Source organism: Oncorhynchus gorbuscha, linkage group LG18 (assembly GCF_021184085.1).
Source record: "Oncorhynchus gorbuscha isolate QuinsamMale2020 ecotype Even-year linkage group LG18, OgorEven_v1.0, whole genome shotgun sequence".
Taxonomy (NCBI): domain Eukaryota; kingdom Metazoa; phylum Chordata; class Actinopteri; order Salmoniformes; family Salmonidae; genus Oncorhynchus; species Oncorhynchus gorbuscha.
In genome coordinates this window covers 21,000,678-21,028,474 of record NC_060190.1, presented here as the reverse complement: position 1 = coordinate 21,028,474, position 27,797 = coordinate 21,000,678, and the positions used below count along the sequence as shown (strand labels likewise).

Sequence of the window (27,797 nt, the reverse complement as noted above, 5' to 3'; positions counted from 1 at the left end):
TCCACCATTGGGGGGCCAGAGCAGCGAACAGTTTTGACTGGGCTGGGCGGGAACTGTACTTCCTCAGTGGTAGGGAGTTTACATACACTAAATTAGTATTTGGTAGCATTGCCTTTAAATTGTTTAACTTGGGTCAAATGTTTTAAGTAGCCTTCCACAAGCTTCCCACAATAAGTTGGGTGAATGTTGGCCCATTCCTCCTGACAGAGCTGGTGTAACCGAGTCAGGTTTGTAAGCCTCCTTGCTCGCACACGCTTTTTCAGTTCTGCCCACAAATTCTCTATAGGATTGAGGTCAGGGCTTTGTGATGACCACTCCAATACCTTGATGTTGTTGTCCTTGAGCCGTTTTGCTACTATGCTTGGGGTCATTGTCCATTTGGAGGACCCATTTGCGACCAAGCTTTAACTTCCTTACTGAATTCTTGAGATATTGCTTCAATATATCCACATCATTTTCTCTCCTCATGATGCCATCCATTTTGTAAAGTGCACCAGTCCCTACCACAGCAATGCACCACCACAACATGTTGCCACCCCCTGTGCTTCACGGTTGGGATGGTGTTCTTCGGGCTTGCAAGTCTCCCCCTTTTTCCTCCAAAACATAACGATGGTCATTATGGCCAAAAGTTATATTTTTGTTTCATCAGACCAGAGGACATTTCTCCTAAAATTACAATCTTTGTCCCCATGTGTAGTTGAAAACCGTAGTCTGGCTTTTTTATGGCGGTTTTGGAGCAGTGGCTTCATCCTTGCAGAGCGACCTTTCGGGTTATGTTAATATAGGACTCATTTTACTGTGGATATAGATACTTTTGTACCTGTTTCCTCCAGCATCTTCACAAGGTCCTTTGCTGTTGTTCTGGGTTTGATTGGCACTTTTCGCACCAATGTGCGTTGTGCTCGGTCTCCTAGAGATTGTCTCCTTGCTGAGCGGTAGGACCACGTGTTCCCATGGTGTTTATACTTGCGTACTATTGTTTGTACAGATGAACGTACTACCTTCAGGCGTTTGGAAATAGCTCCCAAGGATAAACCAGACTTGTGGAGGTCTACAATTGTTTTCTGAGGTCTTGGCTGATTTCTTTGCCTTTTCCCATGATGTCAAGCGAAGAGGCACTGAGTTTGAAGGTAGGCGTTGAAATGCATCCACAGGTACACCTCCAATTGACTCAGGCTAATTGACATCATTTATCAGAAGCTTCTAAAGCCATGACATCACTTTCTGGAATTTTCCAAGCTATTTAAAGCCACAGTCAACTAAGTGTATGTAAACTTCTGACCCACTGGAATTGTGATACAGTGAATTGTAAGTGAAATAATCTGTCTGTAAGCAATTGTTGGAAAAATTACTTGTGTCATGCACAAAGTAATGTCCTCACCGACTTGCCAAAACTATAGTTTGTAAACATGAAATGTATGGAGTGGTTGAAAAACAAGTTTTACTGACTCCAATATAAGTGTATGTAAACTTCTGACTTCAACTGTATATATACACACAGAAACAAAGCATTACCTTTCAAAATCAAGCTTATGTCAGATTCACATATTTGTACATCTAAGACTCTGCACTGACTATGCCATTTAGCTTGACTGTGCTACACTTCTATGCTGTGCTTAGAGTGGGCCGATACACTGACTTGCCATTGCACACTGGCAGGGTACCACCACTGGTTTAGGTAATGCCCTATCATGCTGTAGGTGAAGGAGTTACTTTAGAACATCACAAAGTTCATCTGGAAGACTGACGCAGGCACTTTCTCTTCTCTCTGCAAATCTACAGCACTTGCTGTGTTGCTGCATAGATAGTACTGTATTTCCCATTAACTACTGAACTATTACCCCAATTGTAAGGGGGTGTTTTCAGGATGCTGGTTACGATTTCAATATTGAAGGACATTGTTTTAGTACCTACTTACAGTATCATACCCTATGCCAGTCTAGATTGTCGTAGACATATTCCAGGATTTTGAAGATTTAACTATCTGTGTTGTGTTCCTTGGGCACCAAATGGAAGAAACTATCAAAACCTGTTTAGCCCATATTTTAGAAATCTGCTCTGCATGTTGGGTGTTAGTAGAACTGCACGAGTGTGGTTTTTAAAGAGGAAATCATCAAGTCAGTATTTATCGGTGTGGTTCTCTTGGCTCAACCATTGCCTTCATGAGGGAAAAGCAACAACATCAAACTGTTTAATAGGTAATAATGTTCATTTGACTTTTGTGCGACTCCTTGAAGGGCAAGCACCACTGTCTATCACTTGGCTTGCCTGAACAAAGACACACAGCTTTATGCCCACATTCTCTACCACTTGAACATCTTCTGAGATGATTTTTGACTGTTAACCATTGTCACCTATGTCAAATATATATTCTTCAATTTAAATGTATGAATAAAAATGTTTAGTTGGTCACCAATATTTCCCTGCTTCCTGTATGAAACTAACTGAAAAACAATGACCATAATATGGGCTCCCGAGTGGCGCAGCGGTCTAGGGCACTGTATCTAGAGGTGGCACTACAGACCCTGGTTCGATTACAGGCTGTATCACAACCGGCCGTGTTCTGGAGTCCCATAGGGCAGCGCACAATTGGCCCTAGCGTCGTCTTTGTTAATTAAGAATTTGTTCTTAACGGACTTGCCTAGTTAAATAAAGAATTTGTACATTAAATTCCAATGCAACACTGAATTTGCCTTGCAGCTTTGCCTTGCAGAGGCAGTTTCAGTGCTTTCTGTGTGGTGCGTAGGTTGGATTTATTCAGCTTGACAGAAATGGTAGCAGAAGGTGAATGTTTAAACTTTTGTTGCACATATCCAGATGATGCTGCTTATCATTTTGTGCAATAATGCTGTTGGTGGGATCAGAGCGTTATGGTACTTCTGGTGTACCAAAACGCAAAAATACTGTAGGTGTGATCAAGGCATAAACCAGAAACAATAAGACAGTGGCAAAATAAATTGAACGCTTTAGTTTCATCATAAAACCGGAGAGAAATATCTATTTGGAGGAGTCCACAAAGCATATTGCATATAACACAGTAATATGACAGACAGCATGGTCAATCAAGTTAATGTTTCCCACATGTTCGGACTACTAAAGAACTATTGAATGAGATCACTAGTTTCAAAGAAAACAGGAGCTGCCTCCACTAATCCAGTACCACTTAAACATTATCAAATCGCTTATGCTTAGTCTAATACAGTGACAACTAAAATATACCAAAAACAATTTAGTCCAATCAATGTAAGCTAAATATAATGTGGCTGTGTGTGTGTGTGTGTGTGTGTGTGTGTGTGTGTGGGTGCCTAAGTAGAAAAACATGTTGACTCACCCTACTTGTAGAGAAACGCCAATACCATCCTCCTCCTAAGCTACCTGGCTAAAATGCTTGTTCGCTCGTCTAATTTTATTTAATGTACAATAAAGAGCAAGCTAGTTAACATCTAGCTACAGTACCAGTCAAAAGTTTGGACACACCTACTCAAGTTTTTTAAAAGTTAAAAAAAAAAAAAAAATTACTACATTGTAGACTAATAGTGAAGACAAACTATAAAATAACACACATGGAATCATGTAGTCACCAAAAAAAAGTGTTGAACAAATCAAAACATATGTTATAGTCTTCAAAGTAGACACACTTTGCCTTGATGACAGCTTTGCACACTCTTGGCATTCTCTCAACCAGCTTCATGAGGAATGCTTTTCCAACAGTCTTGAAGGAGTTACCACATATGCTGAGCACTTGTTGGCTGCTTTTCCTTCACTCTGTGGTCCAACTCATCACAAACCATCTCAATTGGGCCAGGTCATCTGATGCAGCACTCCATCACTCTCATTGGTCAAATAGCCCTTACACAGCCTGTAGGTGTGTTTTGGGTACTTGTCCTATTGAAAAATAAATGATCGTCCCAATAAGCTCAAACCAGATGGGATGGCGTATTGCTGCCGAATGCTGTGGTAGCCATGCTGGTTAAGTGTGCCTTGAATTCTAGATAAATCACAGTGTCACCAGGAAAGCACCCCCAAAACCTCTTCCATGCTTCACGGTGGGAACCACACATGCGGAGATCATCCGTTCACCTACTCTGCGCATCTGAAAGACATGGCGGTTGGAACTAAAAATCTCAAATTTGGATTCATCAGACCAAAGCACAGATTTCCACTGGTCTTAATGTTCATTGCTTGTGTCTTTTGGCCCAAGCAAGTCTCTTATTAATTGTGTCCTTTAGGGGAAAGAGGGATACCTAGTCAACTGAATGCATTCAACTGAAATGTATCTTATGCATTTCACTCAACCCCTCTGAATCAGAGAGGTGCGAGGACTGCCTTAATCAACTTCCACGTCATCGGCGCCTGGGGAAGAGTGGGTAACTGCCTTGCTCAGGGGCAGAACGACAGATTTTTACCTTGTCAGCTTGGGGATTTGATCCAGCAACCTTTCAGTTACTGGCTCAACACTCCTACCCACCAGGCTACCTGCCGCCCCTAGTAGTGGTTACTTTGCAGCAGTTCGACCATGAAGGTCTGATTCACGCAGTCTCCTCTGAACAGTTGATGTTGAAATGTGTCTGTTACTTAAACTCTGTGAAGCATTTATTTGGGCTGCAATCTGAGGTGTAGTTAACTCCAGTGAACTTATCCTCTGCAGCAGAGGTAACTCTGGGTCTTCCTTTCCTGTGGCGGTCCTCATGAGAGCTAGTTTCATCATAGCGCTTGATGGTTTTTGCGACTCCACTTCCAAAGTAATTGAAATTTTCTGTATTGTCTAAAATGGACTGTCGTTTCTCTTTGATTATTTGAGCTGTTCTTGCCATAATATGGACTTGGTATTTTACCATATAGGTCTATCTTCTGTATACCACCCCTACTTTTTCACAACACAACTGATTGGCTTAAACGCATTAAGAAGGAAAGAAATTCCACAAATTAACTTTAAAAAAGGCATACCTGTTAATTGAAATGTATTCCAGGTGACAACCTTATGAAGCTGGATGAGAGAATGCCAAGCGTGTGCAACACTGTCATCAAGGCAAAGGGTGGCTACTTTGAAGAATCTCAAATATAACATATATTTTGATTTGTTTAACACTTTTTTTTGGTTACTACATGATTCTATATGTGTTATTTCATAGTTTTGATATCTTCACTATTATTGTACAATGTAGAAAAGACAAAAAATGGAATTAGTAGGTGTGTCAACTTTTGACTGGTACTGTACATATTGAATTTCCATCCTCTCAGGCCAGTGGAACAATGTATGAATATAAGGTTGTATCAGAATCGCAAATATAATCATTGGCCAGTATAGAGAATCACATCAAATCAAATGTTATTGGTCGCATACACATGTTTAGCAGATGTTATTGCAGGTGTAAGGAAATGCTTGTGTTCCTAGCGCCAACACTGCAGTAATATCTAACAATACACAACAATACACACAAATCTAAAAGTAAAAGAATGGAATTTAAAAAAGAAAGATTGCTAGCTATCTAGCCACCGGAGGACAACAACAGAACGAGATGCAACAATTCAAAATGTTCTTGTTTATGATGTTTGGCTTTTGATGTGATGTGATTGGTGTGAAGCTAAATCCAAACTGGCTTCCACCTTTTGTTTTTTTGGTGAGCCAGGACCATTCCCAGTTGAGCTCACTGTTTTGCTCAATGATGCTCGCTGGCTTCACTTGCATTCAATGCTATGGGTGGCAACAATGTCATACTCTTTTTGACCAGATAGCATCAGATAGATGGGCTACACATACAGAGACAGAAGGGAGCTGAAGTAAAATTATGAAACACAGAGAGAAGAAGGATACATTCATTTTTTTGGGGCACATTTTTTTTGTGGAAGCCTGGTTTCCCTTGGCATCCATGAATACATGCCATTGACTGTCATTAATACATTTAGTCTATTAAGATCTTGTAAAGTGGCTGTTCCACTGGATGTCATAAGCTGAATGCACCAATTTGTAAGTCGCTCTGGATAAGAGCGTCTGCTAAATGACTTAAATGTAATGTAAATGTAATCTTAGCAAAAATAATAATGAACAGAATAAATGGGGTTCTTGATACCATAATAGAAAAAGAGCAAAGGGCGTTTCATGTGGGACAACATCTGTATGGCTCGGAGGACCAGAGCCCTAGGACCATGCCTCAGGACAACATGGCATGATGACTCCTTGCTGTCCCCAGTCCACCTGGCCGTGCTGCTGCTCCAGTTTCAACTGTTCTGCCTGTGGCTATGGAACCCTGACCTGTTCACCGGATGTGCTACCTGTCCCAGACCTGCTGTTTTCAACTTTCTAGAGACAGCAGGAGCGGTAGAGATACTCTTAAATGAACGGCTATGAAAAGCCAACTGACATTTACTCCTGAGGTGCTGACTTGTTGCACCCTCGACAACTACTGTGATTGTCATTATTTGACCATGCTGGTTATTTATGAACATTTGAACATCTGGCCATGTTCTGTTATAATCTCCACCCTGCACAGCCAGAAGAGGACTGGCCACCCCTCAAAGCCTGGTTCCTCTCTAGGTTTCTTCCTAGGTTTTGGCCTTTCTAGGGAGTTTTTCCTAGCCACCGTGCTTCTACACCTGCATTGCTTGCTGTTTGTGGTTTTAGGCTAGGTTTCTGTGCAGCACTGATTCAGCTGATTTAAGAAGGGCTATATAAATACATTTGATTTGAAAGATATTACTACATCCACATCTGAATGTGATTTCTACATTTTGTGTCTTGTTGAGAAAAATGCTTTAAATTATGTTTCATGTGAATATTGACGGTTTGTCATGAAATGTTATGGGTTCTCAAGTCCATTAATTGATGTGATTAAATTACTATAAGCCGATCTATTGTCCAAGGTAATGTAAATGGTTTCCTGACCGAACCTTTTGAAATTGAATGGTTGGGGGGGAGCATGGTTGCCCACTTAGCACAGCCTTCCATGTAATAGCTACTAGCCCTCTTCTAAAGCGAATTAAAGAATATCTAAGTATTCAAGGTACTATCACCAGCTCTAGACAGCCCATTGTCGCACTTGCTTATGCCGATGATGTGTCTGTCATAATCAGAAATCAAGATGAGTTGAATAGAGGAAACAATCATTTTAATTTATACAAAGAAGTCGCTGGAGCTAAATTGAACCAAGATAAAATGGAGGGTGTTTGGATTGGGAACTCCAATAAACATACATGGAAGGGATTAAATTAGAATTGTGGGTGTATAAATATGTAAATTAAGCGCATATCGAATGGTCTGCTCTACCCATAACAGTCATACCAAGCATAGGGTTGGTTGCTATAAGATTGAAATTGGAAATGTAACCGTGAAAAAAACTATGAAATTGCTCCCCAATACCGTCTGATGTATATATTTAATGTATTACATGAATGGTGATGCCACCAATTCATTCATTTTTTTTCCAACCTGCTCCATGTATTCAATTTATTCCATTTCAAATGTGGCTCCTAGTGCGGCTTCACTTCCGAGCTATTATGAAGCATCTGGCCGTTCCTTCTCTGTATTGCCACGTTCCTGTGCTAGTCAGAACTAGGAAACTCTGACTTTTCTGATTTGCTAACTGGGTGTAACTATACACTTGCTGTGTTCAACCATTTTGCAAATCAGAAATGTTTCAAGTTTTCTTTGTCTCGACTAGTCCGTGAACGCGGCATATATTCCTAGTTAGCAACCAGGAAATGGCGGAGCGATTTCTGCATAGAACAATGAGACAGATATTTCACTGGATGTATAAATGTGAAGCATCCGGTTGGCATCTTCACTCAATGTGGGAGGGGATGTAGTTTGGCCGAAATTCTGCACATTTTCTCATCGATTAAACATTCGATCTCAATATAGTTTCTGTTCGCAAACTAGAATATGTTATGAACCGAATGGACTACGTTTTGTAGACTGTACCCTTTTCAAACGTTTTTAAAAATCGCGCTGTTTAGAAGGAGTACAGAGTATAATTGAGTTATTGCACACGGGCAATTCACAGAGTAGGCCTTCCGTAACGAAAATATGCAGATACATACTAGAACGCCTACAGGATATCGCTAGCGGGTGCTTGGCTCTGCCCACCTCCTTGTTTGTTCTGCTCACTCTGACTCATTTGTTTCCATTGGAAACGACACGTGGTGGTCTATCTTGATTTACTTCTAAAAAGTCTTTGGTACACCTTTACTCGTCATGCAAATTATTGTCTCTTACTTTCGGCGTCACTAAAGCGACGCATGCGGCGGTCTTTTTTCTACTTCCCGCAGCAGAACTCGAGTTGGTGAAGTTGTCGATTTCCTTCTTATTTTGTGAAAACGCTCACAAAAGCCATGGAAGTAGCCACCGTACCACGCACGAGGCGTCTATTGAAGGAGGAAGACATGACCAAGATCGAGTTTGAGACCAGCGAGGAGGTCGATGTTACTCCTACCTTCGACACAATGGGCCTACGAGAGGATCTCCTCCGTGGGATCTACGCATACGGTAGGTCCGGGGTTTTGTTTGGTACAGTGGGCCCATGTATGCAACTACCCAAGTAAGTTATTTGGACACATTTTCTGTGCTTCATGACTCAGTTGCACACCCAGAACAAACACATACTGCGAGTATTGTAATGGAAAAAAAGACAGAATGCTGTATTTGTTTTTCTTTAGTTAGCCAACTACCTTGCCAACGTTAGCTAGTTAATTAGCTTCGTTAAACCGAGCTAACTCACTAACGTTAGCTGATATTAGCTAACTGGCATACTCCACCCCATTTTAGGATTTAGTACATGTTGCATTTTCCTCACTTGTTGATTTAATATTTTTGTGTGAGCATTTTGCTCCTCTTGTAGCGCCATCTGATCTAGCCAGTGCTAATAATCAGTACTACCAGCTATATTTTCCAGTTACTATTCATGTAATCCTTTGACCATGTAATGTTTATTGAAATATTTCACTGGAGTGTCGTGGGCCTACATAATTAACCGTCTTTTATTTCTTATTGTTAGGTTTCGAGAAGCCTTCCGCAATCCAACAAAGAGCAATTAAACAGATCATCAAGGGTAGAGATGTCATTGCACAGTAAGTCGTGACTGTTTATGCTAGAGAATCACAACGTCCAGAGCTACAGACTAAATATATAGTTAAATGTTTGGAACTTTGGCTATTCATCAGGGGTGTATTCATTAGTCGGATTCTGTTGCAAAACATTTAGTCTTTTGGGTCCTTGTTCAAATGTTTTATTGTGGCTGTTGAATTACCATCTTTCTCTGTTCTGCAACACCTTTCTTTTAGGTCTCAGTCAGGAACAGGAAAGACTGCCACGTTTTGCGTATCAGTGCTGCAGTGTCTTGACATTCAGGTATTTGAGTAAGGTTGTCGGTATGTGCAGACTAGGGCGTCTCAGAGTATGAGTGCTGATCTAGTATCCGTTGTTCCTTTTAGATCATAATGAATCGTTTTATATGACACGTGGGATGAGATCCTAGATCAGAACTCTTACTCTGAGAGGCTACATGAATACAAGCCCGGTTGTAGGTACTGATGTTGTAACGGTTTTGACTTGAGGTTATTATTTATAGGGGTGCCAGGTAGGTTGTGCCTACCAGAGAAAACATTAGTTTCTCCTTTTAGTTTGGGTGGGAATGAGTCCCATCTGGTCCGTCAAGTCTACACCAATACAAAGGACGTATGTAAAAGTCAGGATGGAAATAAACTTTTCATAAACCCTTAAAACATTGAAAAGAACTTCAAAAACAATTATATTCTGTTGCGTGGGTTGTATTAGCAACAACAATGATTACACACATATATAATAATATCACAATGAGTTCTGGTTCCTCCAGAAATGTCCTGTACCTCGGGCCTAAAAAGAGTCCTGCCCGGTAAAGGAGTTCAGTGAACTCAAGTGACTTTTGTCACGTGATGTTTGTCCGTTCCGTGTAGCGTAAACCCAGTATTAAACATACAATCAATATAACAATTACTTTACCACAGAACCTTAAAGCGGATCAACTCTTAATTAAGTCCTCAACTACCACCAACTACACAAATCACAGTATACATCACATCCAAACAAATGACATACCGTATACAAAAAGGTGGTAGTCAGTCGGTCAGTCAGACAATCCAATCCGCCAATAGATCTCCAGCGGAGAAAGGCCACGAAGAACGGAGGAGGTGTAGTCCAGGGACGCAAAGAGTGGATCCGATCCTGGGTAAACTCTATTAGGCAACAAAACACACGTTTAACGGCAACAAAACAACGGAATAGAGAAGCTTCGGAACTGAGGGTTGAACACATCCTCATGCACGTCTCCATCACAACCCCACTTTTGCGCAGCTGATACTGGCTATTTAATTGGGAATTAAAGGGAAAGCGCCCTATTGGAAGGAGCTGCACTGAGACGGTTCAGAAAAATTCAGGGCCGTCACAATGTGCCGTTATCATCACATAGCAGTTTTGGATCATCCAACAACATTTTTGTGGTCCTTCTGTAGCTCAGTTGGTAGAGCATGGCGCTTGTAACGCCAGGGTAGTGGGTTCGATCCCCGGGACCACCCATACGTAGAATGTATGCACACATGACTGTAAGTCGCTTTGGATAAAAGTGTCTGCTAAATGGCATATATATATATATATATATATATATACATATATATATTTTGTGTTGTGAAATTTTCGCACACTCTGAATTTGTGGAGTTTGGACACCATGAGCAAAATGTGATTATTTTTTTGTTTTTGTAACAGGTGCGTGAAACCCAAGCACTGATCCTGGCTCCCACCAGAGAGTTGGCTGGACAGATACAGAAGGTATGTGACTGAATATCAAGTGTCTTCTGATGTACTGGGGAAGAACTGCTTTGGAAGATGGTGGTTGTGTTCAGTAGGGCACACTAGCAAAATGTATGAAAACAAAGTGTTTCTATTGGGACAGGTTCGGGTCCTGTTCATTTGGTAACACTGTAGCAAATACTTCAAAACGCTGTGCAATGGGAACAAGTGTTTATTATTTATTTATGTTCAGATAGTACGTCCCGGTTTTCCTCAGTTTCAAAACGGTTTCTCCTGTTCTATGCCGACTGAATGCTGCCCAGATCAGAACACTGGCAAAGGATTGGATTGGTGAAAGCCTTGGCTGGGGTGGGGTTCCACCATTGTTAAATCCATGACTGGGAATGTGCAACACTGGTAGAAAATTTGGGCACAGCCATTATCTCCTAATATTCAGATGTTAAACCCCTCCCAGGTGCTCCTAGCCCTCGGGGACTACATGAACGTCCAGTGTCATTCCTGTATCGGCGGGACAAACGTGGGTGAGGACATCCGAAAACTGGACTATGGCCAGCACGTAGTGGCAGGGACCCCTGGGAGAGTGTTTGGTGAGTTCCCTGGACCCTAACCTTCTAGTATCTATCTCCCAACCACAGGTATGAATATCTGTCTGCCCAGCTAAGCAGACTAGACATTTAATATCTCAGAATTCTGTCACAGGATCAAAACTGAATTTTGCTGTTTCAAAATTGTTTCACTTCATGGGTTCAGTCTGGATCTGCTTTCCTTGAAACTGTTTGTACCTTATGTAATGAGGCTACTCTGCATACTCAGGACAACAGTATATATTTTTATTTAACTAGGCAAGTCAGTTAAGAAAAAAAATATTATTTACAATGACGCCATACCGGGGACCAGTGGGTTAACTGCCTTGTTCAGGGACGGAACAACAGATTTTTACCTTGTCAGCTCGAGAATTAGATCCCGCAACCTTTCGGGTTACTGGCCTAAAGCTCTAACCACTAGGCTACCTGCCGCCCCAAAAGTAAAGAAAATAATCATTTTTGCACTGTTCGTAACCTGGCTCAGTCCTCAGTGTGAGCTTTGGGTTCCATTCCAGTGCCACTGTAAAACCCAGAGAGTGGCAGGGGTCCAGTACGTCTTGTACCGTTTCTCTGTTCACTCTCTGGTAACATTACCCCCCCCCCCTGTAACACACAGGGGAAAGAAGGATGGATAATCAATGACTTAAGGTCCCACTACAATCTCCCGATCTCAAATTAACTATTTACCTGATGCCAGAACATTTAATTTCAAAGGAAGGTAACCTCAAGGGTCGTGTATGAGTTGAGTAGCCTCCATTTTCCCACAGCAGGCTGACTAATGCAGACACTGCTCTCCCTCTCTCTGTTCTTTAGATATGATCCGCAGGAGGAGTTTGAGGACGCGTGCCATCAAGATGCTGGTGTTGGACGAAGCAGACGAAATGCTCAACAAGGGTAAGCCAGACATGCTGTTGTGCATTACTGAGATGACGCGAAAGACGTCTGCCAGTTGTTTGTGTTTCTGCTCTCTCCTAAACAACAACGAGGTCTCGTGGTAAAGCAGGATAAGTTACAGTGCAGCTTGTTCAGTGCCGCTTTGTCGTTCCCCCTGCACACATCAACAAGTTTCCTACTATCCCTACCTGTCTGCATCCCACGGCACGCAGGGACACTTGGGCTCAGACACTTTTGCACAGGAAAGTCGTTTTGACGGTCTGCGTGACTTTTCCCTTGAAGCCTAATGTAATATGAAGGAGATACTGAATAGCTTTCCCTTAACCGTCCGGCAGGTTTCAAAGAGCAGATCTACGACGTGTACCGGTACCTGCCCCCCGCCACCCAGGTGTGTCTGATCAGCGCCACCCTGCCCCACGAGATCCTGGAGATGACCAACAAGTTCATGACCGACCCCATCCGCATCCTGGTCAAACGGTGAGTCAAGCGATACTCGGCTGTATATATTAGGAAGTACCACCCCAGGTTTCTAGCCTAGTGGAACCACCCCGATCGCTGTTTTGAGAATGATGACCAGGCTACCTTGTTCCAGGAGTTAGACTTGTTCAAGTTGTGTATTCTAGAGGGCAGCATTGTGTAATGTATACGGCGGGGGGGTAAATCAGCCGGTCCTAAATTGCTCTCTACCCCATGGCCCTAACCCTTAGTTTCTGCAGGTCTTGTGGGATGGTAGCAATATAGTGGATGCTCCACCCCTGAACTGCTTATATGTAATCCAGACCCTACACATCTGTAATCATCCAGGGATTAGGGGCGAGGGAGGGATTTGGGACCAGCTTAGTCTGAATACATATACTTAGTCTGAATACATATACTTAGTCTGAATACATATACTTTGAATACATATACTTAGTCTGAATACATATACTTAGTCTGAATACATATACTTAGTCTGAATACATATACTTAGTCTGAATACATATACTTAGTCTGAATACAAACCCTCATATAGTCATCAGAGAATCAACCATGCTAAAATCGATAAAGGCCCTCCACCTTTCCTGTGGGACCTTTCAGAAGAGGACTAAATATTCTGTTTTATATAGAAGTATTTCTGACTGTTATATAGGCGAGTCAAGGAAATCTTTCTTTTTGGCACTGTTCGTAACCTGGCTCAGTCCTCAGTGTGAGCTGTGGGTTCCATTCCAGTGCCACAGTAAAGCCCAGAGGGTGGCAGGGGTCCGGTACGTCTTGTACCGTTTCTCTGTTCACTCTCTGGGAACATGAACCAAAACCCCCTGTGATGGCAAACTACCTGCTGCTGCTCCTTTAAAACATTTTTTTAATTATTTTTTAAATAAAGGTATGGTTGTTCTTTTGGGGGCCTTTGCACCCTGCCTAGGAAATATTTCTATGGGAAGAACAGAGTTAACTGGAATAGGAAGACCTGCACTCACTGGAAAAAGCCTTTATATGTGTTCCTCTAGCAGCAGAAGTAGTCCAATACCTAGTTAACCCCTCTGCCCTTTCCCTCTCCCAGTGATGAGTTGACTCTGGAGGGCATCAAGCAGTTCTTCGTGGCAGTAGAGAGGGAGGAGTGGAAGTTTGACACCCTGTGTGACCTGTATGACACCCTCACCATCACGCAGGCTGTCATCTTCTGCAACACCAAGCGGAAGGTCTGTACACAACTTAAACCTAGTTGCCCCTAAACGCTGATTTTCGGTTAGTTTTGCATTTCCCCCAATAATAGTTGAGGTTAGGATTAGAGGAGGGGAAGCTGACCCTAGATCTGTGCCCAGGAAAAACTACTTGGGTTGTTGGCAGCTGTTAGTTATTGTATGTTTTTACTCCTAGTGAGTACTGTCTCCCTTTGCCTATATGTACGGGTAAGAAATGGGGATGGTCAGGAGTACGCCATTGAAGGTTTGTATTCAATCAGTAATGTGTACTTGACTTTTTTTTCTCATGCAACTATTTAGCAGGTCATTTAGCAGGTAATTTGTAAGCAATGTCCCAACACGAAGATGTTTGTTTGTGGAATATGTCAAGCGCAGTGAAGATATGTTACGTTTAGTTTTTCAGTTGTGTATCATAACAAAATACATTCTTTCAAATGCCCACCATTGTAATTTTGATTTTTAAAAATTGATTTTTATGAAATTAAACTGAAAGAGGTCTCAACGCTTCCGTCTCCCCGGGGGCCAACATGCTTTGACATTGTTAGTTTGACAACTTCTCGTTGATCTTGCCCATCACAACGATGAATGTCAAGAAAATCTTCCTTTGCACTGTTCGTAACCTGGCTCAGTCCTCAGTGTGAGCTGTGGGTTCCATTCCAGTGCCACATTAAAGCCCAGAGGGTGGCAGGGGTCCGGTACGTCTTGTACCGTTGCTCTGTTCACGCTCTGGGAACATGGCAAGTCCTAAATGGCACCCGATTCCCTACATTTCAGGGATAATTTTTTAGCATCATGATCCCTAAAATGCATTGTCATGAGTTTGGCCTGAGCCTCTATCTGTCCTCGCTCTGCGTGCAATAGGTTGACTGGCTGACTGAGAAGATGAGGGAGGCCAACTTCACTGTTTCCTCCATGCATGGAGACATGCCCCAGAAGGAGAGGGAGTCCATCATGAAAGAGTTCCGGTCCGGTGCCAGGTAATGATGATGAAATAGTGTGTTTTTAGCAGCCCAGTGAATCTTTGAAGGCTATTCAATAAGATTTGCTTGTTTTTTTAATTTTGTGTGTATGACCACTGGATCCATATTGATCAATAGTGAATGTGCTCCCGTGTCAGTAGTTACTGTGTGATACTTCTATGATAAAGTAGAAGCTGGTCTTATACTCATTAAAAAAAAACTGTTTATAAAGGGTGCAATCAACAATTTGCACATGTAGCTGTGTAATCTAGAGTCGTGTCCATCTTGTGATGCCAGAGACAGTTTAGTTTAGCTTAGTTTTTTGGACAGTTGGTTGAGTCTCTTAGCGGGAGAAACATTTAGATCCTATTACATGACAATGTACTGTATCGTGTGGATTCTTTCTGGTCCACCTGATATAGAATGTGGTCTTTCCTATACAATACCGGACAGTTTCCCACACTAGATAAAGCGTACTAGTGGACCAAACACTTAAACGGACGTTCTTCATTGCACTGTTCGTAACCTGGCTCAGTCCTCAGTGTGAGCTGTGGGTTCCATTCCAGTGCCACAGTAAAGCCCAGAGGGTGGCAGGGGTCCGGTACGTCTTGTGCCGTTTCTCTGTTCACTCTCTGGGAACAAGTCTACACATTGTTCTTTTAAATCTCCCAGGGGTTGACTTGGGTTGTTTTTTTTTTTGAAAATTTCAGATAGTCTTTCTTTGTTTGAGCCTGTTCGGTTCCAGGTGAATACGACCTTGGTTTGTCCTAACATGGATCTCTCCTCTTCTCCCCCCCCATCCCCAATAGCCGAGTGCTTATCTCAACTGATGTGTGGGCCCGAGGTCTGGATGTGCCCCAGGTGTCCCTCATCATCAACTACGACCTGCCCAACAACAGAGAGCTGTACATCCACAGGTACGTCTGGCTGCCCAGAACAACTGTAGAAAGTAAGCGATATTAAGTATGCAATGTGGCTATTCGGTGAACCGTGAAATGCAATGTGGCTATTCGGTGAACCGTGAAGTCGGGGGAAATCATCTTTTTACACTGTTCGTAACCTGGCTCAGTCCTCAGTGAGCTGTGGGTTCCATTCCAGTGCCACAGTAAAGCCCAGAGAGTAGCAGAGGTCCAGTACGTTTTGTGCTGTTTCTCTGTACACTAAAAGCCAATTTTTGTATTTATTTTTTTAATTGGGGTCAATCCGACATCTGCAGTGGTTACAGTGAAGCAGATTCTGCGGAAGTCAGAGCATTCATACTACTTGCGCTTCGGCGAGCTGTCATACGCATGCAATAAATTGGTCTCCAGGGCACCACTTGTAGTGATTCAAAGCCATCCAGCTAATTGTGAGCAACTGGCTAAACGAAAAGACCAGACCTTTCCTCTTCCAATGTGTGGAGTCCGTTTCCCGGTGCTTGACATAAGAGCTCAGCCAAGATGGCATTAAAGTAAAAAAGGCTGCACTGTTTTCGCACCTGAATCTCCCCCATTGCCTCCCAGAGAAACATGCCTACATTTAGGCTGTGTATTTCATACTATTAAGTAAAAAATAAGAGTATAATCCTTTTTGAATATTAACCCAAGTACATGTTCTTGTCATCAATCAACTGCATTATAGTTTTTTAAGAAGAAAAAAAGACTGACTACTACCACAGATTTCTGTATGCTAGCTATGCTACCAGCTTATACAAACAGGAGTTAGCATTTAGCAGTCGTGTTTTCTAAAGTTTGAAAGAGACAACTTCTAAATGTTATGCAGCGAAAACAGCCAAATATATCCACATTGGATTTTAATAACCACGCTGTGATCCTGTTAAATCATAACAGATTTGACACATCCACTTAGATCAGATTTGTTGAATATAGGCCAATCCAGCGTCCTCTCCTCCACGGTCTGCATTCCATTGACCTCTTTACCGCATCTATCCTCTACCTCCCCAATCTCTTTCCAGGAGCTTCTGGCCCGCCTAGCCGGATCAAACCAAAATCTGCTTGTCAGGGCAAACATTTACTGGCGTTTTTGTCCTTTAACCTCTCCTCTCTTCATAGGATTGGCCGATCGGGTCGTTATGGCCGCAAGGGTGTGGCCATCAACTTTGTGAAGAACGACGACATCCGTATTCTCCGTGACATTGAGCAGTACTATTCCACACAGATCGATGAAATGCCAATGAATGGTAAATTAGCATTTGTTTAATCTTCTGCCTGAATATTTAATTGACAATGTTGATATGTTTATTGATGTTTTGGTTGTTCAAGGAACTAAATGTACATTTTGTTTCAACCATATACTGGGTTTCCAGATTTAGGGCTATAAAGACCTGGGGTTCTTTTACAAAATGGGCATTGACATTAGATGGCTGTCATTAACATCAAATATTTTCTCCTCAGTGGCTGACCTGATCTAAGGCGGTGGTGACGGAAGTGGAGCGACCGCTTTCATTACACTTTGGACCCCTTTTATTTACTGTTGGAATTCTTGTCTCATTTGTTTTGTTTTTAATAGTAGCTTTGGAACAACCTTTACTATTGTATTCTTAGGGAAATGCCTACTGCAACCTTCCAGTTGTTTTGTAAATAAAGAACATTTTGTTTCCCATTTGAATGCCAGTTGATTTCTTTTCCCTGTTTTTTTTAAAGGGGCAATCCAGGATTTGAAATGAACTACATTCGCAACACAGCCATTTTGTTTTGATAAACAGTTGAGGGATTGGGCTGGAGAAATGTAACCACTTTCAAATTCAAAGAAAGAGCTATACTATCAAAGTATCTTTTTAACCATGTTATGGGGGTTTAGTATTTGTTTTAAATTACATTTCTGATGGGGTATGATGGATGAACTAAGACCATTATATATTTAGAAGTTAAATTACTTTACAATCACACCTTCTTTTAGACTTCCATAGGCCTCCGGGTGCAACTGATAGTCATGCCAGGATTCAATCCAATATGCGTTATAGAGCAGTGCTTTGGACAGCTGACAAAGGTTTAATTTAAATGCAATTTCCCAGGCGTTTGCAGTGATTCCTTTCATGGATCCTTGCGAATGTCAGATCAAGCGTTGGTTACCTGTTAAAGTGCTTAATTGACTGTCCAATGTGCTGCTCTATAAAGTGCCTTGGATTGAAATATGGCCATGGTTTCATATTTGAGTTTATTTACGAGATCCGTTGTTTGATAATGTCATTGATGATTAATGGGGGTGCATGTGATGCGGAGGTGACTGGGGTGATGGGAGTTGGTAAAGCTGAGTCTAGTACTGATGTACTAGATTCTGGAAAACATGCATGAAAAGTTGAAGAATTTATAGGGCAGTGGTTCTTAACTCCACGCAAGAACTCACCTTGTGGGGTCAAAATGATCACAAGAACGGTGAGCAGAAATCCCAGAACCACACGGGGGGACCTAGTGAATGACCTGCAGAGAGCTGGGACCAAAGTAACAAAGCCTACCATCAGTAACACACTACGCCGCCAGGGACTCAAATCCTGCACTGCCAGATGTGTCCCCCTGCTTAAGCCAGTACATGTCCAGGCCCGTCTGAAGTTTGCTAGAGAGCATTTGGATGATCGAGAAGAAGATTGGGAGAATGTCATATGGTCAGATGAAACCAAAATATAACTTTATGGTAAAAACTCCAACTCGTCGTGTTTGGATGACAAAGAATGCTGAGTTGCATCCAAAGAACACCATACCTACTGTGAAGCATGGGGGTGGAAACATCATGCTTTGTGGCTGTTTTACTGCAAAGGGACCAGGATTACTGATCCGTGTAAAGGAAGGAATGAATAGAGCCATGTATCGTGAGATTGAGTGAAAACCTTCCATCAGCAAGGGCATTGAAGATAAAACGTGGCTGGGTCTTTCAGCATGACAATGATCCCAAACACACTGCCCTGGCAAATAAGGAGTGGCTTCGTAAGAAGCATTTCAAGGTCCTGGAGTGGCGTTGCCAGTCTCCAGATCTCAACCCCATAGAAAATCTTTGGAGGGAGTTGAAAGTCCGTGTTGCCCAGCAACAGCCCCAAAACATCACTGCTCTGGAGGAGATCTGCATGGAGGAATGGGCCAAAATGGGCCAAAGGGTATATAACAAAGTATTGAGATCAACTTTTGTTATTGACCAAATACTTATTTTCCACCATATTTTGCAAATAAATTCATTAAAAATCCTACAATGTGATTTTCTGGATTTGTTTTCTGATTTTGTCTGTTATAGTTGGAAGTGTACATATGATGAAAATTACAGGCCTCATCTTTTTAAGTGGGAGAAGTTGCACAATTGGTGGCTGACTAAATACTTTTTTGCCCCACTGTATATACAGAGAAGAGAGTCGGCCCAATAATTGAACCCTGTTGTACCCCCATAGAAACTGCCAGAGGACAACAGGCCCTCCGATTTGACACACTGAACTATCTGAGAAGCAGTTGGTGAACCAGGCGAGGCAGTTGTTTGAGAAACGAAGGCTGTTGAGTCTGCCGATAAGAATACGCTGATTGACAGAGTCAAAAGCCTTGCCAGGTCGATGAAGACTGCTGCACAGTACTGTCTTTTATCGATGGCGGTTATGATATCGTTTAGTACCTTGAGCGTAGCTGAGGTGCACCCGTGACTAGCTCCAAAATAGTGGAGGGTTGTTAAACATAATTTGATGCTTTGTGGATAGTTTTTTTTTGAGCACAGTAGAGGGTAATGCCTGGTTTACATTTGCTCTTTTGCAGGTTCTTCTATATAATTTATTCCATCCTAGCCAAATTTCCTCATCTGCTTGCATTCGCCTCCCCTATATCAAGGTGTTTTGGTACTTCCCTTATTCCACAGGTCAATATAGTCCACCAGTCTAACGGTCTATCCTCCCCTCTATCCACCATTCAGTGACAATAGTGCAGTGAAAATGTCATTTGAACAATGACGCAAAAGCCCTGTTATTTGAATGTTTAATTCGATTTGGATCAGTTGTGGATCTAATCTCAACAGTTTATAAGGTCTAGAAAGGCACAGTAGCAGGCCTGTCTGGCAGAATATTTCCTTCTGATACTGAATCCTCTCTCTGTTACAGATCATCATTCTCCCATGTTGTCCAATATACAATGTGGCCACATGTGCTCCCGGCAGGCCCAGTTATTCAAGAAAAGCTTAACACAGGTCTGCCTCCTCTCCAATCCGAGCGGCTATTCCTCGCGCACCGAGAACCTTCAATATAGCCAAAATATTTAGGATTGTACTTTTTCAATGTATTTATTACCTTTTATATGTGGCATAAACACAACCAGTCACATTTCTTTTTGTCTAATTAGGCTACTTCAAAAGTCTCCTGTAGGCAGGTGCATATGTTCATCCAAAATATAATTTCAGCATCCTCAAAATGGCTTGTTGTTAACCAGGTTTCCATTCAACCTTTTTATGCGAGTAAAGTAGCCTATATGAATTTGAACTTTCGGGTAGGATTGTTGAGTTTCATTTAGAGAACAATTTTGGTGGGGTGAATAATTTGAGTGCCACATTCCCTACATCAATTTATATTATGAGCAATTTGAGGGATATGGAAATGAAGTCCTCAATCTTACGTGATAGCCTAGGCAGCCGATAGTGGGCGCTAGATCTGCACTATCATCTAGGTTTGGTGTGTCCAGCCGGTAATACACTCGTGTCCCCCATGGACCAGCTCGTACACAAAGCATCATCACTTTCAGTCTGCAAAGGCATCATTTCCCTCCTAAACTAAATTTTATGGCCTGTTCACTGATGTGTTACCTTGTCCCGGACCTGCTGTTTTGACTCTCTACCGCAGTTGCTGTCTAATTCTGAATGATCGTCAATGAAAAGCCAACTGACATTTACTCCTGAGGTGTTGACCTGTTGCACCCTCTACAACCACTGTGATTATTATTGTCTGACCCTGCAGGCCATCTTTGAACATCTTGGCCATGTTCTGCTATAACCTCTCTAGGGTATGTGGGAAGCTAGCGTCCCACCTGGCCAACATCCAGTTGACCAATTTGCAGAGCGCCAAATTCAAATACAGAAATACTCATGATTAAAATTCAGTAAAGATACAACTATTTTACATAGGTTTAAAGATGAACTTCTTGTGAATCCAACCACGGTGTCAGATTTCAAAAATACTTTACGGCAAAAGCATACCGTACGATTATTTGAGAACATCGCCCAGCAGACAAATCATTACAAACAGTAACCAGCCAAGTAGAAGAGTAACTGCAATGACCAATATACATAGAGAGCTTGTGCAAAGTATAGTGGCAGAGTTCAGACACATCACAACAGTGTAATAGGGAGACCTGCTATTATAAGGCCTGTACCAAGCATATGAGTCTTAAGGTCCCCTTAATCAATAATGGGGAGGGTCTTTGGGACCCTTCCCCTACAAGCACCTTTGGCATCTGCCCCCACCATGCTTCACTGTAGGGATGGTGCCAGGTTTACTCCAGAAGTGACGCTTGGCAGTCAGGCCAAAGAGTTCAATCTTGGTTTCATCAGACCAGATCATCTTTTTTCTCATGGTCTGTCCTTTAGGTGCCTTTTGGCAAACACCAAGCGGGCTGTCATGTACCTTTTACTGAGGAGTGGCTTCCGTCTGGCCACTACCATAAAAGCCTGATTGGTGGAGTGCTGCAGAGATGGTTGTCCTTCTGGAAGGTCCTACCATCTCCACAAAGGAACTCTGGAGCATCGTTAGAATGACCATTGGGTTCTTATTCACCTCCCTTGACCAAGGCTCTTCTCCCACGATTACCCAGTTTGGCTGGGCGGCCAGCTTTAGAAAGAGTCTTGGTGGTTCCAAACGGCTTCCATTTAAGAATGATGGAGGCCACTCCGTTCTTGGTGACCTTCAATGCTGCAGATAGTTTTTGGTACCCTTCCCCAGATCTGTGCCTCGACACAATCCTGTCTCGGAGCTCTACGGACAATTCCTTCGACCTCATGGCTTGGTTCATGGCAGTTGATTGTGCTCTGACATGCACAATCAACTGTGGGACCTTATATAAACAGGTGTGCCTTTCCAAATCATGTCCAATTTACCAGAGGTGTACTCCAATCAAGTTCTAGAGACATCCCAAGGATAATCAATGGAAACGTGATGCACCTGAGGTCAATTTTGAGTCTCATAGCAAAGGGTCTGAATACTTCTGTAAATAAATTAGCTACATTTGCTAAGAACCTGTTTTCGCTTTGTCATTATAGGGTATTGTATATAGATTGATGAGGGGAAACATGTTTAGTCAATTTTAGAGTAAGGCTGTAATGTAACAAAATGTGGGAAAAGGGAAAGGATCTGAATACTTTCCTAGGTAGGTGATAGAAATGGCTTATTATTCCTCACCAGGAGAGGGGGTACTCCCCTTGTGGGATAAAAAGGTACTTGACCAAGGCCAAGGAGGGTTGTGGAATCATTCAGGTTCCAGACAGTCCTGAAGGTAGCTATTTGAAGTGATATGTTCTTTAAGATAAACAGAGTTGGATTAAACATTCACCATTGACGTTAGAGGTAGCAGGTAGCCTAGCTGTTAAGCGAGTTGAGCTAAAAAAAAACGAAACCGTCTCTGTTTGAAGGTTGTGGATCGTCCAGAAGGATAACAATCCCAAACAAGCATCAAAAGCAACCTGGAATGGTTGAAGAAACACTGGACTGTTCTGGAGGGACCAGTGAAGAGTCCAGGCCTAAATCACATCCATTATCTGTGGTGAAAGCTGAAAATAGCAGTTGGTGGAGGGCACCCCTCAAACATTGAAGAATTAGAGCAGTTTTCTCCTGAAGAGTGGGCAAAATTGCCAGTAGAAAAGGTGCAGCAAGTTCATTGATGGTTCCAATAAACATTTGTTGACAGTTATCTTGGCCAAAGGCTGTGCAACCAAGTATGAGAGCCAGAGGGACAATAATTTAATCCATGCCATTTGTCTTTATTTTCTCAATCAAAATTCTAAACTTAAGTTTAATAACACCTTGTTATTTAAAGTTCAATAACAAGGTGTGGAGAAAAGTTTTATTTTTTTCTTCAACTTATTTTTTAGGGAAATAGAAAGGGGTGCCAATAAATTTGGAAGCAACTGTGTATCCAAGACTGAAGTGTCAGCTGAGATTACACATAAACATTCTCCAAATGACTATGATACATGAATTTTGGACAAATCAATTCAAATATATTTATTTATAAAGGCCTTTTTACATCAGCAGATGTCACAAAGTGCTTATACAGAAACCCAGCCTAAAACCCCAAACAGCAATTAAGAGTACATGGCCATTAAGGCCAGACTGTTCAAGATGTTCAAACATTCATAGATGACCAGCAGGGTCAAGTAAAAATCACAGTGGTTGTAGAGGGTGCCAGATGTAAATTTATGTTGGCTTTTCATAGCTGATCATTCAGACAGCAAGCGAGAGAGAGAGAGAGCGCGAGAGCGAGAGAGTCAAAAACACCAGGTCCGGGACAAGGTAGCACGCCCTGTGAACAGGCCAGGGTTTCATAGCCGCAGGCAGAACAGTTGAAACTGGAGCTGCAGCACAAACAGGTGGACTGTGGGCAGCCAGGAGTCATCAGGCCAATTAGTCCTGAGGCATGGTCCTAGGGCTCAGGTCCTCTAGGAGGAGAGGGAGAACTATAGGTCCTGGCAGTTCTGTGCAGACTTAGAACAACTGAGCTTGTAGAAATACGCAGATTAAAATATGAGTCCGTAATTCACTTTCTAATGATTATGATCTTTTCGTCAAAGAAGTTTATGAATTCATCACTGCTGAAGTGAAGGCCATCATCTCCTGGAGAATGCTACTTTTGTTAGCTTTGCGACAGTATCAAAAATACATTTTGGATTGTTCTTATTCTCAATTAGGTTAGAAAAATAGGTTGATCGAGCAGCAGTGAGGGTTCTTCGATATTGCACGGTACAGTCTTTCCAAGCTTCCAGTTTGGTTTAGCATAATTTCCGTCCCAATTTTCTGGAAGCTTGATTCCGGGCTCGAGTATTTTCTGTATACCAGGGAGCTCATGTCTTGTGACAAATGTTGGTTTTTAGGGGTGCGACTGCATCTAGGGTATTACACAAGGTTCAATTTAGATCCTCAGGTGGTTAACCGATTTTTGTAATCCGACATCCTTGGGTAGATGGAGTCTGGAAGGATATCTAGGAATCTTTGGTTCTCTGAGAATGTATAGCGCTGCTTGGGATAATCCTTGGTTGGGGTCTGAGCATATGATTGGTTTGCGATTGCAAACGTAATAAAATGGTGGTCCGATAGTCCAGGATTATTAGGAAAAACATTTCGATCCACAGGACACAACTAAATCCAGGGAATCACTGTGGCAATGTATAGGTCCGGAGACATGTTGGACAAACCCAGAGTCGACAATGGCTCTGAAAGCCTTCTGGAGTAGGTCTGTGGACTTCCCCATCGGAATAAAGAAGTCACCAAAAAGGGGATTATCTGCCATGACTACAAATTCCGATAGGAATTCAAACCACTCAGTCAGGAACGCTGTAAACGGCCCTGGAGGACCATAAACAGGAGCTATAATTTGTTATAAATGTTAGCAACACCTCTGCTTTTGCAGGATATGATCACTCGTGTAAACAGGAGACCTCATTTAACACTATCAATTCATCAAGCTTGAGCCAGGTTTCAGTCAGGCCAATCACATCAAGGTTATGATCAGTGATTAGTTCAGTGGCTATGACTGCCTTGGAAGTGAGGGATCTAACATTAAGTAGCCCTATTTTGAAAAGCGAGATATCACAAGCTCTTTCAATAATGACAGGAATGGATTAGGTCTTTATTCTAGTGAGATTGCTAAAGCGAACACCGCCATGTTTAGTTTTGCCCAACCTAGATTGAGGCACAGACAGTCTCAATAGGGATAGCGGAGCTGACTACACAGACTGTGCTAGTGGCAGAATCAACTAACATGGCAGGGTGGCTAACAGTCTGCTGCCTGTCCTGTACACCGTCTCATTGGAACTAGAGGAGTTAGAGACGATTATCAATTTCCTCACTATACGTTACACAATGAAGCCACAATTCAAGACAATTTCATTTCCCCAATATTCTTGCCCCGGTATAGCCAAGTCGTACAACCATTGGAGGCTGGTGGGAGGAGCTATAGGAGGATGGGCACATTGTAGTGGCTGGAATAGTATGAAACCACATTTGACGCAGTTCCATTAATGCCATGGCAGCCCTCACAATGAGCCCATCCATCTATAGTATAGCCCATCAGCCTCCTGTGCGTACAACGGTTGTGATACAATGGAGTTTTTCTGCACAAAAATTACAAGTGTTGTGAAGACAAATGGCTGGGTAAACATTGCATAAACAAACTTTATAAAGTCCATTTGAAAAAGTAGTTCACTACATCCCAAACTACTGCTTGATAAATTTGATCTAAATCTAACATTTCTACCAATTGTAAGAACGGATCATGCTGGAGTCAGATGTTACGTGTAATTTTGCCTATTAAAACAAAAACGGTTCCAAATGATAAGTAGGCAGGTCTGATGCCAAAAAAGGAAATTGCCTACATTTTATTTCCTTTAGCAAAAAAAGGGCCTCCGTTTGTACAAACAAACCAATCAAGCATTACATCATATACTGTAGTGTTTTAATCTCGTCTTGAAAAATAAATTAACGATAATAACTTTAAACTGCAACAGAAGAAAATTAAGTTTACAAACATTCTTTGCTAGCAGGGGTGGAATTGCAGTGCTCAATGTAGATTACTTTACAAATGTATATAAAAAGAATTTATTGGACATACACAAATCACGAAAGCATTCATTTAAATACAGTAAACTGCACAGTGGCCTACCACGAAACCATTGTTCTCCCAGCTACAAAAAAGGTATAGAAAATGTATTTATATATGTATATTTCGTACACATGCCCCATTAGGGATGAGTAAAAAAATAAAAAAAAAAAAAACTGTACAAAACAGCACACATTGGCGGTAATGGTCTGGATGGAATAATTGCAACAGAATAAGAATAATAGTTCTAATACTTCAATAGAAATACAAAATGATTCACCTTAAGAGCAGCTGGTTGAGAGATGTGGTGGGAGGTGGGAGAGTGACGCTGAACTAATAGGCAGGCTACAACTAGCTATACCTCGATCGGTGTGTAACTGTGTAGTCGCAAAACGCCAATGACAAGTGTTAGTGAAAGAGAGCAGTGGTTGTTCTTACATTGATTAATATCCATTCACTCAGACAAGTAGGATGGAAAACGAGAAAGATCTTAAAGACAAGGAGTACATTGTAGCTTAAATAGTCCTCTAAACGCTGCATGTCCCAGACAACCACTAATAAAACTACTGAGCTGTAAATTGGCCCCGCTTAAATAAAACTACCACAAAATGTCCTGTCACTATAACAATAATCAGTTTTCATTGGCTGGAGGGGGGAAGATGCATCTCACAAGACATCCAATCAGCAGTCTGATCAAAGAAAAGGAGGCGGGCTCATCCTTCTCCACACTGCCAACCGCTCGTAATGCCACCTCATTGGGTGCCCAAGTTAAGTGACGAGCGGCTAGGACCAATTACAGAGGGTAAAGCTGTAAACTTTGGTTCTACGGGCGAGTTGACACTTAATCTGGGCAGTGGGTCTCCCGTTTACTCTAACTTGCCGTGCTGTGACAACGGCTCGCTCAGACAAGCAAAGACTGTTGACCACACTCAGCCTAATGTTACCCTCCATATAGTTATCGCCCAGAGGCTTCAACACCTGGGGAGAGAGACAAGAGTGGTGGGAAAGAAAAGGGGAAGGAGGGGAAGACGTCAGATGAAAGGGAGGGGGAAAGGAGGATAAAACCATCAACTGGAGGTGGAGAGAAAGGAGCAAAGAAAGGAAAGCAAGCTTCATTTGTTTGTTCGTACATTCATCCATACTAAAAATGGAAATGGTGGCAGCTTATCATGAGAGCGCACACTCCCCGATGTCACCCTACCCACCCTAAACCCCACAACATATGAGAAATCAACCATGAAAGTGCCAACCTGTATTCCACATTTGTGGTGCGAAACAGGTATAAAATGCAGCTTTTAAATACTAAACCAGCATGGCATTGGGACCATGAGCTATCAAAAAAGAAAACATTTATATATGGTCCTAAAAATGGACACTTGAAACCAAGCGGGGGGGGGGGGGGGGGGGGGCAGGTGCTATTTTTTCTTCTTGACATTGTTGTTCGAGGCCAGTCTCGTTCTCTGGGCCGTTATCAAGGAATCCAACGGGACTCGACTCCTCGCCACCTCAAAGAGTTTGGAAAAGATCTGAAAACAAGGCAAGGGAAGTATTGTGGAACGTGTTAATGACATTAGTAGTGACGTTTGAAGTTATTTCTGCCTCAGAAAAGGAGCCCTTTTCCCCTCTGTCCACCTCTTACCTTTCGTGGCGTCCTCTGTGGCAAGCACAAAAAGAGGGAAGACTAATTAGTGGGGAAAGTAGTGAGGGAGGTGTCCAGATTATCTTTCCCTCCTTCCAAAGTGTGCACTTGCACCCTTCCCTCTCATGGATTTAACAATTGTTGAAACTCCCTCAAGCCAACGCTTACACCAGTAAATTTATTTTAAATCCATGGCGGGCGCACACATCTGGAGAAAGGGTAAAGAATCAGGGTGCAACCAGAGAGACAAAGGCAGATGGGGAACAAGGAAAGGGAAGAGAGAGGCTGATGAGGAAAATAAACTTGATTTGGGAAGATTCTGGTTTGAGGGGGAGGAAAGAGAATCACATTTGGTCACATCCAAACAGGTTAGGAAAAGAACAGGACAAAGAGCTTGGGAGCAATCGCTCTCTGTAAAAGAGTAAGCAGGAGAGGGACATGATGTGAGACAGGGAAAGAAAAGGGAAGAGTGAGGGGGTAGAAAGAAAGAGCGAAAGGGAGGA

General features: G+C 42.3%; 2 protein-coding genes and 4 non-coding genes across 8 annotated transcripts in view; 5 read left to right on the top strand and 1 right to left on the bottom strand.

Annotated features, from left to right (window-relative positions):
• The first annotated feature begins 7,804 nt into the window (after window positions 1-7,804).
• Window positions 7,805-17,505, top strand: LOC124003645 (eukaryotic initiation factor 4A-III). Its single transcript, XM_046312133.1, has 12 exons — window positions 7,805-8,482; window positions 8,991-9,063; window positions 9,277-9,343; window positions 10,735-10,797; window positions 11,234-11,366; window positions 12,177-12,257; window positions 12,593-12,734; window positions 13,798-13,936; window positions 14,801-14,916; window positions 15,708-15,815; window positions 16,950-17,077; window positions 17,292-17,505. The coding sequence occupies exons 1-12, from the start codon at window positions 8,329-8,331 to the stop codon at window positions 17,306-17,308; spliced, it is 1,221 nt and encodes a 406-aa protein (XP_046168089.1). The 5' UTR covers window positions 7,805-8,328; the 3' UTR covers window positions 17,309-17,505.
• On the top strand, window positions 11,823-11,956 carry LOC124004459. The gene has a single exon (XR_006833443.1). It is a non-coding gene; the product is annotated as a small nucleolar RNA SNORA54 (small nucleolar RNA).
• LOC124004460 lies at window positions 13,411-13,544 on the top strand. The gene has a single exon (XR_006833444.1). It is a non-coding gene; the product is annotated as a small nucleolar RNA SNORA54 (small nucleolar RNA).
• Window positions 14,544-14,677, top strand: LOC124004461. The gene has a single exon (XR_006833445.1). It is a non-coding gene; the product is annotated as a small nucleolar RNA SNORA54 (small nucleolar RNA).
• On the top strand, window positions 15,409-15,542 carry LOC124004458. The gene has a single exon (XR_006833442.1). It is a non-coding gene; the product is annotated as a small nucleolar RNA SNORA54 (small nucleolar RNA).
• Window positions 17,506-25,494: 7,989 nt separating the features above from the next.
• LOC124003334 (atlastin-2-like) overlaps window positions 25,495-27,797 on the bottom strand; it is a 30,195-nt gene continuing 27,892 nt past the window's right edge. Inside the window, exons 13-14 of one of the 3 annotated variants that reach the window (XM_046311492.1) lie at window positions 27,295-27,309; window positions 25,495-27,181 (exon numbers count right to left, since the gene is read on the bottom strand). In XM_046311492.1, coding sequence (XP_046167448.1) covers window positions 27,071-27,181; window positions 27,295-27,309 — 126 coding nt within the window. In that variant the 3' untranslated portion in view covers window positions 25,495-27,070. The other 2 variants (XM_046311493.1, XM_046311494.1) reach the window with 2 other exon arrangements.